Source organism: Neopelma chrysocephalum, unplaced genomic scaffold, assembly GCF_003984885.1.
Source record: "Neopelma chrysocephalum unplaced genomic scaffold, ASM398488v2 Primary Assembly neopelma1_83, whole genome shotgun sequence".
Taxonomy (NCBI): Eukaryota; Metazoa; Chordata; class Aves; order Passeriformes; family Pipridae; genus Neopelma; species Neopelma chrysocephalum.
The window spans coordinates 1,756,228-1,776,649 of NW_020897745.1; the positions used below are offsets into that span (position 1 = coordinate 1,756,228).

The 20,422-nt window shown below is 42.6% G+C and overlaps 1 protein-coding gene across 4 annotated transcripts; it reads left to right on the forward strand.

Annotated features, from left to right (window-relative positions):
• Positions 1-13,742: 13,742 nt before the first annotated feature.
• On the forward strand, positions 13,743-16,922 carry LOC113971421 (inositol 1,4,5-trisphosphate receptor-interacting protein-like 1). 4 transcript variants are annotated; one of them, XM_027691303.1, is made up of 2 exons: positions 13,743-14,259; positions 14,494-16,922. In XM_027691303.1, the coding sequence occupies exon 2, from the start codon at positions 14,504-14,506 to the stop codon at positions 15,491-15,493; it is 990 nt and encodes a 329-aa protein (XP_027547104.1). In that variant the 5' UTR covers positions 13,743-14,259; positions 14,494-14,503; the 3' UTR covers positions 15,494-16,922. The 4 variants fall into 4 exon arrangements, with proteins under 4 accessions (XP_027547104.1, XP_027547103.1, XP_027547102.1 ...); XM_027691302.1 differs by having other exon boundaries at positions 13,743-14,238; XM_027691301.1 differs by having other exon boundaries at positions 13,743-14,208.
• Positions 16,923-20,422: the final 3,500 nt, after the last annotated feature.

Below are 20,422 nucleotides of genomic sequence, written 5' to 3' on the forward strand. Positions count from 1 at the left end.
TGATTGCCCTTTGTAAGTGATCTCTGTGGACAGATAGAAAGTGACATTGAAAAAGTTGAAGTAAAGGACTGAAATAAATTTAGACTAGAGATTAGGAGAATGCTTCTGAGAACCTGAGGTGAGATTCTGAGATGGTTTCTCAGAAGCAGTGGGAGGATTTATACTCTGAAACAGTGCTTGTTAATGCCAGGACAGGATTCCCTGACACGCTAGGCTGTCATAGCAAGGGACTGGATTCAGTCCAGAGAACAGAAGAAAGTTAATCAGTAGGAAACAAGTGAATAAAGAGAAGAACAGCTGACAAACTGCTGTCTAAACTTTTCAACTATTCAGTCCACCCTTTAGTCTCAGTTGTTGTTACACAGTGAAGGTTTCAGTGGGTCCCATCTCAGCAAGGCAATAAAGGTACTGCTGCTCGTAAGAGCCACAGTCAAAATATCTCCCAGGTCCTTGGAAAAAAACCTCACTTTCAGAACAAAACAAACTCACCTTTGGAAGAAGAGTTTAGGGAAGTGTGAGGAAAGGAGAGTGAATCTCTCTTTCAAAGGAAACAGGAATAAGGAACCTACCTAGCCCTGTGCCTGGGTTGCAAAAACAGGGTGGAGAGAGAAAGCAGCAAACCCCAAATTTAGCCTGCTGAGAAACCTTGACCCACCTCTGCCAGCACTCAACAGAGGGAATGCTTATGGCTCCTGCCCTGTCCTGAAAGTGATGCCAACATTCCTGCAAGAGGGGCCACTTAGAGTCCTGTGCATGGGACCAGGGACTCCCCAGAGCTTATGACTATTTAAACCATTGCTTTTTTTCACTCCTAAATGGTTGTTGTGCCATTCTCAGTCCTTAAACTGAACTGAGCACATTTCAGTTTAAGTGGATCCAGTGGAGGACACAACAGGCCAGGCTTAAACCTTTGGCCATGCTGTCTGAAAACATACATTTGATTTCCTGAATAGACTTTAAATGGGAAAAAGCCATTTGAGTTTAGGTTGAATCTTCTCATAGGAAATTAACTTATTGTACCTGATAAATTTTTTTCTCAATACTATTTTATTGTTGTTTTTTTCTAAAAAACAAACATAAGAAAACAGCAATACCCCAAAATAAACAGCCCTGTGAAAATGGCTACGCCAAATGCTTCTCTTATACATTTAACATCTCTCTAATAATGTTTTTTTATAATTGTTTCAGAATGAAAATGTGCAGCATAACAACCTGAAAATCATTCATGCATATTCATGCCTTCCATGTGTTAACTGCTGGCGAATGTTCTCAGATTGCTTCACATTATAAATTGTTAGTTATTTACCATGCCAGTTGGCGACTCTGAGGTAGCATATGTGAAATGAATTTGCAGTTTCTATTAAGGCTAGTTGAAATTTTCCAGTGAAACACTTTTTAAATTAAAAGGAAAAAAAACAAAATTAAGGAATCACCCCTACCCGTTGATCTGGAAGGCAGTGCTTTGCAGAACAGCATTTGTTCAGATTATCTGACAAAACATGAGTAGGGTTTTATGAGAAGCGTTTTCCAAGTATCCAGGAAGATCACATGGGTGATTTTTGGGTGCTCCAGAATAGCTCTACCATGGCAGCAGTGCCCACGTGGCTCTAATCTGGCAAAGTCTCTGTTGTGGAAATCTCTTCGGGAAATCTGTCTCCTGTCAAAGGTCGTGTCCTGGCTCCATAGCAGCAGCCTCCTGGCAATTTTCTCTGCTTTGAATCTCAAACCTCCCAAAATCTGTGCTATTTAATCAGCAGCCAGGACCTTGCAAATCTAGCTTCCAACCCTCCTCACATAAAACGTGATATGCAAAACTAATGATGATATATACATATTATTAGAGAAAATAAAGTCTTTCTGGAAAGCCCACAGTAATTTCCAACTTGTTAAAGCAGATCTGGTCAGAAAAAGTTTTTTTTCTTTTTCATCCATGAGTAAAAATAATTTTGCCCCAGCATTATCATATTTATTTTATCCTAAAGTAATTAAAAATTATTAAAATTTCCCCAAAACAGGCTCTGAAGTTTTAAAACACAAACATGAAAAAAAGATGCTGCAAATGTTTTTAGCAGACTGAAAATGTGAAATGTAAAATATTAAAGGATCTGATTCCTTGGTTCTTTCTTTGTCTGAGTGGTATAAAACTGAATTCATAGCAGTAAAGGCAAATAAGTTTGAGGATCCAAACCCCTTTGAAATCAATGGGAAAACTTTCACATGTTTTAAATAAGGCCCTCGATTAGAAGGGATGGTTTTATATATATATGTGTACACAGACACAGACCAAGAGATAAACTGTGCACAAATTTAATAGGATGGATCATGGGGTAGGTGGTTAAACTCTCTCCTGTGCAGTCTCTCAGTGTGCTGTGTCTCTTGCTGTGCAAAATATTCGGCACACAGAAGTGAACTTTCTTCCCTTTTCTGTTCAGGTATTTGCAGGTCACCTTTCCACTGGCTGGGAGAACCGAAACTTTCTTTCTTTCTCCAGTCATGTCCCATCCATCACACTGTACATTTGGAGAGGAGGGAGCAGATGTGTCAGACACAGAAAATGAGAGACAGAACAAAGAGAAATAGGCCCCTGAAGGAAAGAGAGAGAGACATTTTGAAAGCAGAAACAGAAGAAGTGAGAGAGATAAGGGACCCTAAAATAGACATAAATCAACAGAAAATCAAGTCCCCTGAAAGAGAAGATAAAAAAATCTCCCTAAAAAGAAAAAGGCAGCAAGGGATATCTGTCCATCAGAAAGACCTACAAGTCTCCAAGAATTTTAATGTCTTATTGTTATTCCAACCACAAGATGAAAATTCATCTGTATCATTAATGAACATCTTACTAATCAGCCATTTCAAGTGCAATGTTTAACATAGAATACAGGATGAACAGTCAACTCTTCTCCAGTCCATCAGCCCTGTGTTTCTCTGCCCATTTGGGAAAAGAGAAAGAAATAATCAATATGAGATGCAGAAAAACCTAGTAAATTGTTGACTGGGAGAGCAGGTCTTGGTTGCTAGATAAATATTTGATTTACTGTGTAAAAAACACTTTACCACAGCACTTCATGCTCAAATATTCCGTGCTAGCTTGCAAGGCTTCCTATAAAATGACAAGGAGCAGTTGATTCAATCCAAAGTCAGGTGAATGGGGCATCTAAGGCTGCTGGAAGTGACAAGAGCAAAGGGAGGATGACAATACACTACAAGAGATGCCTTTCTTATTCAATCAGATGTCCAAGATCATCTGCTGTTTAACCACTCACAGACCTGAGGCTTGAAAGTGCAGTATGGTTTGGGTGACTGCTCTTTCTTTATTCAGAACCCATTCCACCTAAAGACTGTCACAAAGACAGGTCCCTAAGGCAGGTAGATGTGCTGCTCCCTCCCCCTTTACCGTGTTTTTTTCATCTACCATTAACTTTCTCATGATCATTTTGGGTTTTTTAGTGTTTTTTTTGCACTTAGCTATATCATTTGCTTAGGTAGCTATGCCTGAAACAGAAGTGGAGAATGGGGAGGGGAAATAACCTGGATATTCTCAATTTTAGGTGGTATCTAAACTCAGCTTGTTAAATGGCAGCTGGCAGAAACTCAGCACATGAAGGATAAAAACATGCCATTAGGCAGTGCTGAGGAGCAGCTGTGAGTAAAGAAGCAAACAGGTATTTAAAAACAGAAGAAAAACTGGACCTTCACCTTTTGATATGCTTGAGGGGTTTTTTTTAACTCAAGCTTCCTTCTTTGGAAAGTATCTTCTTGTTGTACATGTTACATTACCAAAGGTGTTTTTGACAGAGGTTGGGACTTGCAGACAGAAGCAATAGAGCTACTGAAATGATTGAAAGAATGGCTCAAGCAATGGTTGGTAGTGTTGACAGGCAACTCTAAGAAAATGTGTATTTACTAAATGTCAGTAATCAGCACATTATAAACCATGGAAATAGTGAAAGAATTAATCACGAAATAGAAGCCTTTTTTGTTTGGTTGTTGTTTTTTTTTAATTTACCAATGCTGGAAAATTCCTGAATGTCCTTGAAAAGAATAAAAACCTAGTCTTTACATTCTGTCAGACGTTAAATGCCAGGCTGGGGTAGAAGAAGGAGGAGAGAGAATAAAGGTCACTTTCAATCTGCTTCTTATTCATAACGTTCAACTTGAAGACTTGGCCGACCTGGCTATGATGGGTTGTTAAATGGATTGGCCTAGGGCAAGAAAATGAAACTAAGTGTACTCAAAAAGTTTTGGGAATTTGGATTGGGGATTATTCCATCTGTTTAACGGCAGAACAGACACAGTGAGGCTGATGAATGATGGAAGTGCTTTTTATCACTCTGGTGTTAATGACATAATGAAGGTCTTTTAAGAGTGCAAGTGTGGTGTCCTATCAATCTGCTTCTATACATTTTCCTTCATTTATCAAATATTGAGGGGATTTTCACCTTCTGTTCTAGAAATTGCTGCAGAGCTACTACATTGATTTAGGAGAGCTTTTAGCTGCTTTGATGTCTATTATATTTTACCACATTGGTGAGCAGGGTTTATTTCATTACATATTATGTTTAAGAGGTTTCAATATTGATAAAATCTGTGAAGATAGGTATGTAATAAATTTTCTTATTTTAATAGGATTATTTCAGAGAACAAAGTGTGAGGAAAGGACTTTTACTGGGCTTATACTTGACAATCAGTTTAACCCTTTTGAGGATACACCTCCTTGCAATCTGTTTAGCAGACAAGTGTGAAAGTAGACCCTTAACCCCACATATTTCAAAAAAGATTTCTGTGTCTTCCATCTTTCCGTTGTTAAAAGTAAGTAGTTGAGAATTTTGGCAACCTGGAGAATCTGTAATCCCTTGCAATTAATCCTTCCTAAAATAAAAACAAAGTGACAGAAGTTAATTCTTTTCTCATCAATGAAGATTATTTTTCCTTTTCCTTGATCATTCCCACTTTCATTTATCCAATCTTACATTTTTCTTTCTTCTTTTAACATTTCCTAAACAGTATTTAATAACTGATGATACAACAGTCTGAAATGCTCTATAAAGAAAAGATTGTGTTTGGGGGATATGAAAAACTATTTCATTCCAAGTTAGAAGCAAAACACAAATATTTACAAAGGGGCAGTGTGTCCAAACTCCCATGAGTCAGTAGGAATTTGGTAGGAGTTCAGCAAGTCTGGAGTCCAGGGAGCTATTCAGGTGACAAAGTGCGTGTGAATTCAGGGTAAGAGGAACACCTCTATATTCTCTAAATCTCACTGACAATAAAAGGAACTTAGACATCTACCTTACAATGTAGATACTGACATTTAAGTGGCTACAATCTTGAGCTGAATATCAGCCACAATTTCCTACAGATTACAGCAAGGTATGAACTATTTAAGCTCTAGTGTAGATAACAAATTTAAGTTCTCATTATCAGGCCCATAGAATTTGGACCAAGATAATTTCAGTGGTTTTGCCATTTAATCTGTGCTGTTCTCTCCACAAACACAGAGATAAGAGGGCACACAGATAACCACGGATTAAGGTTGAGAGTGTTACTTTCTTGATTAAATGGCAACATCACTTTCTGTACCACTGATGCAATTATGGCACATCCTACTTCCAGATGAAAGTACATCAACTGGTTGTCCTGGGAAAGACAGATCTTCTTCCCTCGGGTATTTGTGGTCTTGCATCATCTATCCCCCAAACAGAATATTTTGTCTTGTAGTATATAATAAAGAGAATATTTTTTCTTGTTTCCCTTTTCAACATTAAAATGGATATGGATGAAAGCCTAACTTGGTAGCCAGCAGACACTGACCTTTTGAGCAATGCGGTTTTAGAATTAAGATAAAACTTAGCTGGGCATAAAGAAATATTTCAGATGGCAAAACTCATTTTATGTTCTTTTCTCACACAATGCCAAGGCACAACAAAGGAAATCTAGAATATAAAACTACAAGAATTTCTTTGTCTCTTTATGCACATGCCCTCTTTCTTCCTTCAGGCTACGTTAAGCCTCCTGATAAAATGAGAAATGGATCTTCTCTTTATGACTCTCAAACTTGATATGATCAAAACTACAGCTCTTCTCATCCTAGAGGAATCTCAGTGGTCATAAATAAATAGCATTTCAGGTTACACTAGGAAAAACAAACAAAGCGACACCTTTCCCCCTCCAAAAAAAAGTACAGGCCACTTCTTTGTACTTTGCAGAACAACAAACTATATCATTTACAAAAACCTCAGAAACTTGCATCAAGGAACTTAGATGGTTGCAAGTAGCCAAAAGAAAAATGAATTGAAAAGTGATTTCAAGTATGGAAGTAGGACAAAAGTGGTAATACAGCCCAATTAGATCACAGAAATGACAGAGAAAAGAGAAGGAAACCAGAAATCAAGAATGTCCAGAATCAAAAAAGGATCTACATACTTAAAAAATGGATCTTAAGCACAACTCTGGCACTTGAGAGCGTTATTCAAGATTCTGAATTTCTTCAGGCACATGACACTGTCCCCAAAAATCTTCCCTAGAACTGCCTGCATGCATTTCCAGAGCTGAGTAAATCCAAATCAGTCTTCTGTGTGAATCCAACTGGATTTATAAAATCCACTGAAATTCTTGACCTAGCCATCACAAAGGTCAAAATTTTAGAGATGTGGTCAGATACAGAAAGAGCTTTGTCTTACATGGGATGTTTCTCCAGGGCAATCGGTTAAAAGCCCATACCCCTGTCCATTTGGTTGGGATCATGGACTGTGTGTTTCCCTGGTGCCCAGGGTCAGTCAGTGCATCCCAGGAGTCTGTCAGTCCATCCCAGGAGTCAGTCAGTGCCAGGAGCGGCTCTGCTGCCCTTCATGGGGCTGCTCCCTGAAGGGTTGGGGTGACAGCAGAGACCATCACCTCCTTCCTCACGCTCCCTTCACCAGTGTCACCCTGTGGCATGCAAAGTCATTCCTTCAGGGAAATGGGCCGGTCAGGCCTGCTCTGGATTTCCTGCCCTTTCATCCCAAATTCCCCCAGGAATTACCCATGGCTGCCTCCTTCCCCTCGGGAGGGAGCACAGCAGGGTCTGCTGAGAAGGGAGTGAGGGCGACAACACGGACATTGAGGTGCTGGAGCATGTCCAGAGAAGGACAGTGGAGTCAGGGAAGGGTCTGGAGCACCAGGAGCAGCTGAGGGAGCTGAGGAGGCTCAGCCTGGAAAAAAGGAGGCTCAGGGGGACCCTCTCACTCTCCACAACTCCCTGAAAGGAGGTTGTGGCCAGGTGGAGGTCGTTCTCTTCTCCCACTTAACAACCGGCAGGACCAGAGGAAATGGTCTTTAGTTGTGCTAGTGGTGGTTTAGATTGGTTATTAGGGAAAATTTCTCCACTGAAAAGGTGTTTAAGCATTGGAACAGGCTGCCCAGGGAAGTGGTGGAATCAGCATCTCTGGAAGTGTTCAAAAAATATGTGTATGTGGCACCTGGGGACATGGTTTAGAGGTGAACGTGGTGGTGCTGTGTTAATGGCTGGAGCTGTGGATCTAAGAGGTCATTTCCAACAGTATCAATTCCATGACTGTATAAAATATTCCCCTGAGACATGGGAGAGGAAGTTCAATACCTTTCTCAGCCTCAGGGACATTCAACACTTGCTACTTCAAGGAAGATCCTAATCCAAAAAAGGGACTCTCTTGTTCAAAATGTGCCTCAATGTAGAAAAAAAGTCTAATTTTATCTGTTCAGAAGAAAACCCCAAGATGCACAATTCTGACAGAGGCCAGCAGGAAAAAAATCCAAGTTTATGTACAGAAGAGTCCTGAACAAAAGTCTGCTCCAACTTAATTGTGCACAGTCATTGGTTTAAAACAGTTTTTAAGTCATACATTTTACAGTCTTTCAGAAGTACCTATTGCTGAGTACATGCAAACCAAATAGTGCAGGTAAAAAAATAAAAAAGTAATCCTTACAAATACCATTCCATTTTGGTCTAGTTTTCTAACAACTACTTAGTGGAGCAAAGTCTGAGTTCGGTTCCCAGTGCTGACATTTTCTGTACTGCCCCTTTTTAAGCCAAAATCCAGCAGCTGTATTTGTGATTGGAAAATCAGAGTGCGGGTCAGACACTGTAATCACGCAGCTGAGCTAATGGTTTTGCTGAAAAAAAGGGTTATGGGTAATGTATTAAAGAGTCACTACGGGTTTGGAATAAGAAGCCAGATGAGATTGTTCAAATCAAATCATAGCAAAAAAATCCCTTGTCAACTAATTCAGATCTTTCCAGGCTTCAAATATTTCCTGTAACTCATTTCCCTACTCAGCTTTTGAAGCTTTCAAAATCTCAATCTTTCCTGCAAATAGAAGCCATCTGATTTTCTCATTTTAGTCTCTATGAGACCACTGTCAAGCAATCCTGTGGCCCACAGGATTCAGGCTCCAAAGTGGACATACCAACATGACAGAAAAGTTATTTTCATAATATTGCCAAGAGACTGTCAGGGAGGCAAACTGCAGTACAGAGAGCTGTTCTGCTGTGATTTGCACTTGAGCTTTTCAATTGGGTTCATATGCTTTGGGTGAGTTTCATACAAACTATTACACTTTTGAAAGATTATCTGACATGAGCCTGGGAGTCTGTTTTGTTCCTTGTTCCTAATTGAGATGGCACAAGACCAATCTTTCAGTTCTTGTGCCTAAGAGCAGTTTCATAGGAGGCCACAGCAGTGTGAGCTTCCCTTAATCGTTCCCTGATCTGCTGATGCACCTCAGTGATGCCAGTTTGGAAAGGCAAAAATGGCACCACTGACACTGGCAGCCTTCAAAGGGCTTAAGTGAACCAGCAAATCTGATGCCCTGAGACACCTCGTTCTTGCCCTGGTCATCACGGGTAAACACGTTCTGCAGGATGCTTGAGAGGAGGACAACTGAGGTCAATAAAGCACTTGGAAAATCCCTGAGCAGGTTGTGGAACACAGGTCTCTCATTAGCAAATGCCAACGGGTCTGACATTCAGTTTGTTCAATCCCCCGATTTATTAATTGATTTCTTAGTGAAGACACTGCTGGAAAGCCCAGTACCAAAGCTGAAGGACTGTTCCAGGGTAAAGAAGATGGCATGTAGGAAGTGCTTAAGTACTCACTTTCCATAGTGAATGATTTGGGAAAGGTGTCTCCTCATGGTTCTCAGGTGAGGTGAGAATCCTGGATTGCAGTTTCTGTGCTCCAACACAGATAAATAGGATGCCTCAGTAAAGCTCTGTCTACAGAAGGATAAGAGGCTATACTGGTCTGGGACGAGCAATGGAATTTCATTTTCTTCCAAGGTTTTTATGCATCCACAGTGAAAAGCGTTCAGCATTTCACTATGAAACCATCATTTTCCTGCAAACCCTTTTTCTATACTTTTTGAACTGAGAAGTCCAAAAATTGCTGTATCATTGTACACCTTAGAATATAGATTGTTATTATAAAAGACTCAAGTATAAGAGAGTAAATGTGGAAATTTTGACTGATGTGCTACAATAATGTGGGTGGGATGGAGCATAAAGAGTTGACTGAGATGGCCAGTTGTCACTGGACAGAGAAAAGTTTTTACAGAAACTTCTTTTAGCTACTATGTAGGAATAGGTGATTCTGCAGCAAACATTACTAGGAAAAAATACTCCAGACTAGCAAAAATAAATAAAAAATAAGAACATGTGCTATCTTCGAAGTGAACCCAAATACCTACCGGGAGAAGGCGAGTAGAGTCATTAGAATTATTTGTTCATCATTATAATTTATGAGGAGGTACATCAATGTATGTCTATATATTTAGGCCCCCTGGTTTTAGCGCTCGAAAACAGCTGCAAAATTCAGCTGACTTTTACAAGAGACCCTGGAAAAGAGCAGCCCCTGGCAGTAGAACGAGCTGTTTCTAAAAGAAGTTCAAAGAAACAGTCATTAAGGAAAATGTCAGTTCTAAATTTATTTTCCCCGTTTCTTTCCTCTCTGTCATCTGCTATGAATTGGTCCCCAATGGCTTTGCCATTTGAATTTAATCTGGACACAGATGTGAACAAGTCTTTCAGAGCTCTGCTTTGGCAAGAACTTCTGCCCATTTGGGACTGTATAAGAAAAACTATGTTATTCCAGGATCTATGTGGCTTTTTATCAAGATGAGTGTTTTCTTTATAAAAAGATTTGCAGCACATGAAAAAATAAATTCAGCCAAATATGATGGCTTATATATATGTCTGAAGTTAGTTGCTAGAGTGGAAAAACACTGGAGAAGGCATGTGTCTAATCCACAAATATCAGAAGGGAGAAGTCACCACCTGAGGTTAGGTTGGTCTCAAGAAATCTCAGTTCATGCTGTTTAATTGCATGGACTTTTAGATAATGATATTGAGACTAACTGGATAATTCCTTCCATTCAGTACGACTTAAAGTCCTCCTCTAATTATTAAACACCCTCAGAAATGCAGTTCTTAGTCTGTCTTTGTCTCTAATGAGGCCAATACGTTATTTTTCTGACAGGCTTTTTTGCACATCTACAGGACCATGTAAACTTTTGAATCTTGCTTTATTCAGCATGATTTCCTCAGGCTGGATCTGTTTTCTTGAGGACTTCATGCAACTCGGTTTATCTGCAGGGCACCAGGAGAGGCAGAGAACGGCTGCCAGTGCAAAAGGCAGCAGTCAAACACTTTTTGCTGTTCCTGATCCCGCAGTTATATAGATCGCAAGAGGAAACTCCAGAACTTTTGTCATTAACAACGTAAGGGAGACATCACAATGCCTAATTAAATTTATTCCTCTATTCATTCAGACCTCTGAACAAATACAGACATATGTTTACACACCTCTACATCAATATGTATTGATAAACACATTTGACTGTCATATGGCATCTAAATTCATGTTTATCCAAGCACTGCAGAAAGTTAGCTTATTAGGTGCTCATCTGTCCTATACTGAGAAATATTTTTACAATTCCCAAGGAGCCTTAAACAACAACCTAGAGTAGCACAACTACAAAGCTCAAGACCCTCTTTGTTTTGGAATGTTCACAGCCAAAAGTTAATCCAAATGTTCTCAGTATTTGCAATCTACCATATTAAAACTGTGCCTAAATTTAGATCTCTTCCATTCCTGTTTAGAATTTTCATTTTAGAGAAAGGTAACAAAGTGAGACATAAAGCAATCATAACAAATAACTACGTCTAATTTTAGATGACATCAATCTCTCTCTTAGTCATATACCTTCTGATGTTTGCTGTGATTTACATAAGTGTCAGTCATAAGGCTGGGTATTTATCCCTCACATCAACAAAGCAGATGCCACAGACTCATTTATTACTCACAGGATAAAGTTCCCGGGGGACTCATATCATACGTATTCTTCCAATCAAACAGACAAAAAAAGTCACTGAACAGGACAGGACTGAATTAAAATCCAGAAGTTTCAGGGGTTTGTTTCAGGCTGCTATAAAGATTGATGTCACCCAGCAAGCTGAGCTTCCTCACAGAACTAAAGGAGTTTAATACAGGGTTTAGGGCTTGTACCTAAATATTTTGCAGTTCTAGTAAGGTTGAATAGTGAAGCACAAAGCTAAAGTACAGTAACAGTTTAATGGGAACTGTCTGTTAAGATGCAAAAATGTTTTGCAAATGTTTTCCTCGACCCCTCATGCATTTCTAATGCAATAAGCTGAAAAGGGCTGATAATCATGAAACTGCATTAAATGTGCTATAAGTCAAATACATTTCAGAAATTCTAATAAACTCTTTTCATAATGTATTAGCATATTCTGCCCTGTGGATCTCATTTTTACCTATTAGAGAACTTGTCTAAGATCAGACAAAAGAACTTATCTGTTCTACTGGCATGCTGAGTGGAATTCATTATTAAACACTGTGCTAGGTTAATCTGATTTGGGAAAAAATCATTAAAGATGCAGGAGATGCTTTTATAAAGATAACTGAATTTAGATAACTGAAAGAAAATACCCGCCAGAAGAAAACAGACGGTCATGAATTTTTATTTTCTTTTTCCCAAAATTTTCTTCTTTCAGACTCTAAAGGCAGTGAAGATTTGGTTGACTGAACTGTCCAGTTGACAGCCTTGAATTATGTAGTGTGCAATGCCCAATACATTTCTTTACCTTCCTTAAGAAAATCAAAAAGTTTTATGGAACTCTTTTCAGAAAAGACCCTTGAAGTTCCTGGTAAGGATTCTCAGACAGAAGAATGAATGGGACACTTCATAAAAAAGAAGATTTGTGTCTATGGTCCAAATGCTCAAGTATCCTGCTTGTACATCTGTCTGCCACTTAGAGCCCCAGACATTACTGGGACTAGCTAAACTATCAGCTCCCAGTGCTGCAATGACTACTCAGACCTTCAGTTTGTGAAATATTACGGGACACTTATTCTAAGACAGATTCCATATTCACCAAAATTGGATCTTTTACTCTTCCCCCATCCCTGCTAACTTCACTATCAACCTAAATTATGGGGTTTATTTAAAGAGCGGGTAAGCTAAATCCAAAATCAGCTACCCACATTCAAACTGACTATAGCCACACATTTCCAGGTCTGTACTTTCATGTACTTTTCCCCATGGAAAAGAAGGATGGATTTCCCTTAATGTTTTGGAACCAAATCTTTCAAGAATTATATGTGAGCAAAACCCGAGCAAGGAAATGGTGTCTAAAGTCTATCTTAGCACTAGTGTTTAAGCCTCATTGTGTCTGATGCTGCTGCCACCACACTTATCCAGAAATCTGGGCTGCAGCGGTGTAGTAAAATGATTCTTTCTTGTCATACTGCTGTGCAGACCTTAAGGCTGGGGAGATGGACTATTTGAGAGAAGTGGTACTGCTCACACAACAGGACAAAAGAAAACAGCCTCAAGTTGCATAAGGTAAGTTTTAGCTTGGCTATAAGGAAAACTTTTCACTGAAAGGCAGGTCAAGCATTGGAATAGGCAGCCCAGGGCAGTGATGGAGTCACCATCCCTGAGGGCATATAAAAGCTGTGTAGATGTACCACTAAGGGACATGGTTTAGTGGTGGCCTTGGCAGTGCTGGGATGGGACCTCAGGAGACTCTGCTCAAGTGACTCTTGCCCTTTCACAGGGCACAGACAAGGCAGCAGATGGAAATCAGTGTGGTTTAGGCTGGACACTGTCAGGAGAAGCCATGGGAGCTTGCTCCTGTTGCTGGCTTTGTACTTGTGGTGATAATGCCCAGAACTGACTGAGCAGGGGGGTGGGGATGAAGGGCCAGGCTTGTTGGGTGGCTGATGTGTCTGTGGTGGCTGTGACATCACATAGGACAGGTCACAATGGGAACTGTCCCTAAGGACAACAGCAGGCAGCCCCAGGGCAATTGGACTTTGGTAATCAGTGAGTGCAGATGCAGGGGGAAGGCTGGGATGGATGGGGGGTGGGGATGATGTCCAGGAGGTTTCTAACACTGAGTGAGGGCTGAACACCTCAGGGCAGTGTATAGTACCGCTCTCAGGCGTGGGGGGCAGAAGACCTCAGGGCTTCCAGAGGTGCCACAGAGGCTTTGGGGATAGGCTGGCTGCCCCTGGCTCCATGGGATGCTGTGGTGTGGCAGGCTTGGGGCCTCAGGAGACTCTGTTTGGGTGTCTCTTGCCTTTTGCCGGGGCACAGCCCAGCCAGGGGCTGACAAGGAGGCCCCGGGCTGGGGCAGGATGGGCCCTGTGCTGTCTGCAGCCAGGCACTGCCTTCCCTTCAAGCCTCGATCCCCATGCTCCCTCCCACCCCGAGCCGCTGAGCAAACTTTTCTCTTATGTCCTCCAGGCCATGGTGTAAGACCCCAGGCTCTTCTCATGAGCTCATTGAAGGGGTTTTGTGTCAAAAAGATACAAGGCCCCGAAACCCACTGGATGGATTTATTAAAGTGGCCTTCAGCTCTTTTATACCTTGAGGCCGCACACAGGAATAATGCTACGACTCTTTTCAAGGGGTCAAAATAGCACACTTTTATTGGCAAACTTTACCAAATAAGGGAACTTGACAAAAGTTTAAAACAAACATTTAGTCAACCTAAAGCGTTTCACAAAGCACTGACTTAGCAAATTCCAACTCATCCAGGTTTAAGTTACCCAAGTATCAAGAAAAGGAAATTAAGAGAAGTGGAAGAAGTAAAGAAAAAGAGAGAGAGAGAATTATAGCTACCACTTTAGATCCAGCACAGAATCAGCTACCAGAAGTCCAAGAACAGTAGGGCCATGCCAACGTGAAGGCCACGTGGTGTTGGTTTTATTTGCTCTGGTGGGGCTTTCAGTGTGCCAGCCATTCTGGGGCTGGGTTAGGGGCTCCAGGGGGTGTGGTGTTGGGTAGTGCTCTTGGTGTGCCAGTGACTGACTGCTGCACAAGAAACTCTCAAGAAGGATGGGTTATGGGGGGGGAGTAGTGCACCACTCCACCTTGGCAGAACCCCATCTGTCCCCTCCCACACAGACAGAGTTGTTTCTAACCAGTAATAACGTTCATAATTTTTTTCAGTCCTTCACAAATGGCAGTGGCAATCACACTCCTCCTGGCTGTGGTGGCCATCCTGCTCGGAAAGATGCACGATCGCATAGTCAGTGTGGCCACGGCCCGGTGGCTGAAGCTGCGTGAGGTTTTTCTGGATCCGGTGATGACATGGCTTTGGCAGGACGTTAAGCTGACCAACCCCCTGGAAGAAGCCTCACTCCTTCCCAAACTGCAGCGCTGGCCCTTTTGCACCGCTGCAGCAGCCGTGCTCGCTGAGATTTGCTGGGTGGCCTGGCAAATGCATCTTGCCTCTCGCAGCCACCCTGAGCGGGACAGCTCCAGCAGCGAGGAGGAGGAGGAGGATGACACTGGGAAGGAGAAGGACCTCAAGGGACACCACTCCAGTGTTCGGATGTTTTCTGAGCACAATGTATTGCCAACACAGGAACTGTCTGAGATGTGCAGGGATGTGAAGAAGTTGGTGCGTGACCTCCTCCGTATCTGCCGGGTGATTTGCAAGAAGACTTCCATGCCAGAGATGTACCCAGCCACTGGGAAGGATGGTATCCATGAATCCTGGAATGTCTTTGAGGACCGACTCATGTACCTGCTGGTCGTGTTCCTGAAGCCGCCCCCCGGGCACTCTTTCAGGTTGGAGCTGTATGGTGGGATGCACCTGCCAGAGAGGTGCTGCAACATCCGTGTCATGCTGGAGTGCACATGCTCAGGGACAGGGGATGTGTTTTGTTTTCTCCACCCCTCCGACAACAACCATAGCTCTACCCTCCTATCCACCCTCTGCACGGGCTCCTACTTAGATGTGGAGGAAATTGCCTGCTGGATGCAAAATTTGGTGGGATCAGCCTGGGAGAGTTTGCCCCAGTGGCACAACTGGGAGCTCCGGGTGCTGCCCTCCCCCCACTCCTGCAGGCTTCTGCTGTCTGGACCCTCCGAGGTGCAGCTCTGTGTTGTGCTGATGTTTGCAGTGCAGCAGGGCAGCCCAGGCACCTTCCTGGTCCTCCAGTAGGCAGCGGCAGCTTTCCCAGGTGCTGGTTTGGGCTGGGGCTGCACGGGGAGTTGGGAGCACACACAGCTGGGACAGCACAACAGATCAGTATGCTCAGTATATGAAAGAGAAGGGGAGAAGAAAGAGGAAGGGGATAGGTTTGCAGTCACAGCATTTGCCTTCCCAAGTCACCATTACTGGTGACGGAGCCCAGTTTCCCTGGAAATGGGTGAACACCTGCCTGCCCATGGGAAGACAAACGTTGCAACTCCAAATGTCCCCTCAGAATCACAGAATCAATTAGGTTGGAAAATATCTCTGAGGTCATCTAGTCCATCCTATGACTGAACACCATCCCTGGATGTCACACAACCTAGTGCCACGTCCAGTCTTTCCTTAACACCTCTGGGGATGGTGACTCCACCACCTCCCTGGGCAGTACATTCCAATGTCTAATCAGCCTTTCTGTGAAGAAATTCCTCCTAATGTCCAACCTAAACCTACCCTGGTGCAGTTTAAGACTAAGTGCTCTCGTCCTGTCGCTGGTTGCCTGGCAGAAGAGGTACAGCTGCTCTAGGAAGTTCTCTCCCACAAACTCCAAGAACCTCCTAGGCTGGCTCCTTGCCAGTGAGTTGAGTTTCCAGCAGATGTCTGGCAGGTCCCTCCTCCTTCCTTCTGCCCCTTTCTTTATATACTGAGCATGAGGACATATGGTAAGGAATGCCCCTTTGGTCACTTGGGGTCAGCAGTCCTGTCTGTGTCTGCTCCCAACTCCCCCACATACCCTGTTTTGGTTCAAGCCCAAGGTGGAAATTAAGGTCCATGAAGCCACTTGCTCAACCCTCTTCTCTTCCCCCCACCCCAGTGGAATGGGAACGAGAATCAAAAGTAAAGCTTGTAGGTTTGGATAAGTTTAATAATTAATAATTTAATAATTTAGATAAATGTAATAATTGAAAACAAAGTAAAATATAGTAGTAATGGTAAATATTAAAGATAACAAAAATGGAAAGAAAAAAAGCCAAGCAAGTGATGCACAGTACAGTCGCTCACCAACTGCTGACCCATGCAAGATCCCCGTTTGCAAACCCAGGTCTGCCCCCTTCTAGGTAAGTCTCCCAGTTTATATACTGGGCATGACTTTCTGTGATGTGGAATATCCCTTTGGCCAGTTTGGATCACCTGTCCTATATATGCTCTGTCCCAGTTTCAAAATTAACTCTCCCCCAGCCCAAAACAGCACACTGAGCAAAAGCTTTTGAATTGTTTTCTGTGATAGAGGAGGAACAAAATTCGAGCACCAAAGCCTGCTATCTAGTTCTCATAATAGTACAAAAGGTCATTTTTCCAAGTGGTTAAACTTCACCCCTAAGCTTTCAAGATTATGGGCTGAGTCTTTATTAAGAAAAATCTTATTGCTTTAAGAAGCAGCCATTGCCTTTAAGAAGAGAGAGACAAGAAACAAGAAAGCCTTATCCCATTAGCAGCGTGAATGGCATGTGAAAATAAAAGTTTGTAATAAAAATTGACATTTCCTTGGCTCCTTTTTCCATTGAGGTCTAACAGGTGTTTGCAGGTTTGCCAACCCCCCTAGGTTAGTTCTGTGCATGAAGAACAGTGGGATTAAGCTGCTTCCTCAAGTGGAATTCTGAAAAATTAACCGAAAAGGGGAATCATGGAGTTGTTAAGGAAACTCCCCCGTCAGATCATCCAGGAGTCACTCCAGGAGTCACACTCACAGTACCTGCACTAGGACCAAGGTCCCTTCGCAGCAGCGGCCCCAGTGACCCCACAGGTGCCCTGCTTGGCTCCTTGCACACACCACACTCACACAGTCAGACCAGGTTTCCTTAACAGCTCAACATCAGGTTTCCCACAGCAGGGTCACAGAAGCAAAGATCCTTCAAATACTTTAATCTTGGTGCAATAACAGAATAACATCTCTAGCTGGATGACTCAGAGGAGGGACCCTGAACAAATGAACCCCTGGACTTTTATACCCTAGCAGTCCAAATGTGGGAAAGTCTGGGGTCCTGGTCTCCTGACATGTCTCTCAGTGTCCCTCACCTGGCTGGAGCCACAGGTCCCCGTGCCCTTTGTTATGCAAAGGGTCAGCAGTTCAAGGTCTCTTGCCTGAGGCTTCAGCCCCCCAGAGCTCAGGCTGCAGCTCTCACTGCAGCTGCACACCCAGCTACCAGGACTATATGTATTCCTTAACAGAATCATAGGATCATAGAACGGTTTGGGTTGGAAAAGGATCTTGGAGATCATCTAGTTCCAACCCTGCTGCTGTGACAGGGACACTCCAGAAGACCAGGTTCCTCAGAGCCCCATCCAACCGGGCCTTGAACACTTCCAGGGTTGGGGCAGCCACAGCTTCTCTGGGCAACCTGTTCCAGTGCCTCATCACTCGCACAGTAAAGAATTTTTTCCTGATATCTACTCTAAATCTACTCTCTACCAATTTGAACCTATTCCCCTTTGTCCTGACACTGCATGCTCTTGTAAAGAGTTGTGAGAGACTGAAATGTCAATGGTTAATGGCTCAAACAATCACCTTTGCTGAGGGCAGGTTTCCAAGGAACCAGCCCAGGTGCAGAGGGGGTGTGCGCCCACCACCAGAGGACTGCACATGATCCACAGTGTTGCAACATAGGGTGTAAAACTCCCTCCAGGGGAGGCGCCTGGGTGTTCCCATGTAAACAAGAACATTTATCAACCCTCTGAACTCTATGTTCCATGGCATTCCCCCACTCCCAACGGATCAAGGCTGAGACCATCACTTCCACCAATGGACACCTAAATTGCAACAAGTCCCCTTGCTGGATCCACGGGCAGTGATAACTTTCCTCTCCACTACCTACTTTTATTCTTTCTTTCTCTTTTTTTTCCTTAAATATATTAAGTCATATCTTTATATATTTATATTTTTGTATTACTATAGATAATAATAACTAAAACAGCTACATTTTCTCAGTATGTAACATCATCATTTACCATATTTTTTTCAAGCTCAGCAACTGTGGGATTGAGATGTTGAGGTTTCCTGGTGAGCCACTTTCATTCTTTTTCCACAGCTGTTGTCATATGTTTTTAGAAGTCCACAGACAAGGCACACACAGATTTTACTTTACATTTGCAATGGAAGAGCAAGCCCAGAATATTGATGCCACTATTCATCTGAGAAGAGTCAACTCGATCATTTGTGATGACTTGTTTAGAGCCTGATCTGGGCAAACCAACATAAGAGCAGAGCTAGGTGCAAGTATAACCTCTCCAAACACACACAGGGCACATGCTGCCTCCTCTGCACCCACTGTTCCACTGTGCACATTGTTCCCACCCAGCTGCAGCACTGGATTCACACACAGCCTGGGGAGAGCAGAGGGAGCTTTCATCTCCTGTGCCTTCCTGCTCACAGCACACAAGGCACAGCAAAGCTGTTCTTTCTATTCTTCTTATTTTGCTCACAAAGCTTTTGTATCTGCAGAGGACCTTTCAGCTGTACAATCCCAAACTGTACTCAGGTCACATCCTCTCTCTGTAAGCTCCTGTGTCTGTAGGCACAGTACAAGGGAAGCAGCAGAAGCGCAGAGGGGAGAGCAGAACAGACCCCGCTTTTCGTGCTGGCAGATGTTTTGCAAAACACCACTCTCAGAGGTAGAAAAATGGACAGGCAGAGTGAAATGTCTCTCATTTGTCATATCTGAGATTGCTGTACAGTCTTTCTGGCCACCTGACTTTCACAACAGTCTCTAAACATGCTGCCACTCACTCTTTTGTTTGGTTGGCTTCTTGACTGCACTAGTTCCTTTTGGTCCAGACACCTGAGCAACTTTTTGCAAGGCTAATGACAGCATTTTCCTGCTTAATTCCATCCACAAATGAAGACTTCAATCTATATTTTTGATTTTAGCCCTGTCCTAACCAGTGAGTCTGTGTACCTCCCAGTAAGCTTAAATCTCCCCAGTAATCAAATGTTCAGCACCTCTACATGGGTCCCCAGCGGGTTTTAATGTGGCACCTTGGCAGTTGGCATGTTGCCTCAGTTCAGATGTCCCCAGTTGTATCTTAGACAAAAATTTCTGTGGGATCCAGCCACCAGAGGAACAGAGACCCATAATCAGTGAGCAGAGTCAATCCTTGTGTGCCCTAGGCATTAACTAGAAGTGGTATCATGGAATCATAGAATCCTGGGGACATTGAACCTCCCATAACAGTTTAGGCAACTGTGTCAGAGAGTCATAGAATCATAAAACTGTAGGATGTTTTGGGTTGGAAGGACCTCAAAAGATCATTTAGTTCCAACCCCCCTGTCTGGGTAAGGACATCATCCACTAAACCTGGTTGCTCGTATTTCCTGTATTTTTTTTCCATTCCACCCAAAATAGTATCTACATTTTCCTGCTGAGTTTTCCCAGTAACTTTTTTTTGGTTTTTGTTTTGTTTTTTTAAACGATGACACATTTTACTCTCTTCCCCTTCACAATGCTTCACAATATGTTCTTAGAGCACTTCACTGTGGGAGATGTCACACTGCAGATTTTTTTCTCCAAAACTTACTTAAAACCTGCAACTCTGTCCAAGGCAGGTAAATATTCTGCAGGAAAGTAAGTTTCCTAGTATTTTGACTCACACAGAGATGAAATAACATGCTGTATTTTAAAGCAAGCTTTTTCCCACTCCTGCTGTGATGTAAGAAGTTGTTTTGTGAATCTCATTGCTTACACTGGAAAGATCAGGGCAGAGAAAAAGTGGAGCAGCAAGTTTGCTATATGCAGCATCAGTCCTCTGGCAAAGTGAGGTTTTCATTAAAAATATCTGTGATATTTTGAACTAGAAGAAGGACTCTATTCCTCTATTCTCACCTCTTCTGCTAGGTGTTTGCTGCTCAGTGGAGATTTTTTTATGTGAGATCATCACCATAGTACTTATAACACCCTAGCCAGC

Excerpts from the sequence above, each read along its gene's own strand:
- LOC113971421 (XM_027691303.1), top strand. The coding sequence starts at position 14,504 with ATGGCAGTGGCAATCACACTCCTCCTGGCTGTGGTGGCCATCCTGCTC.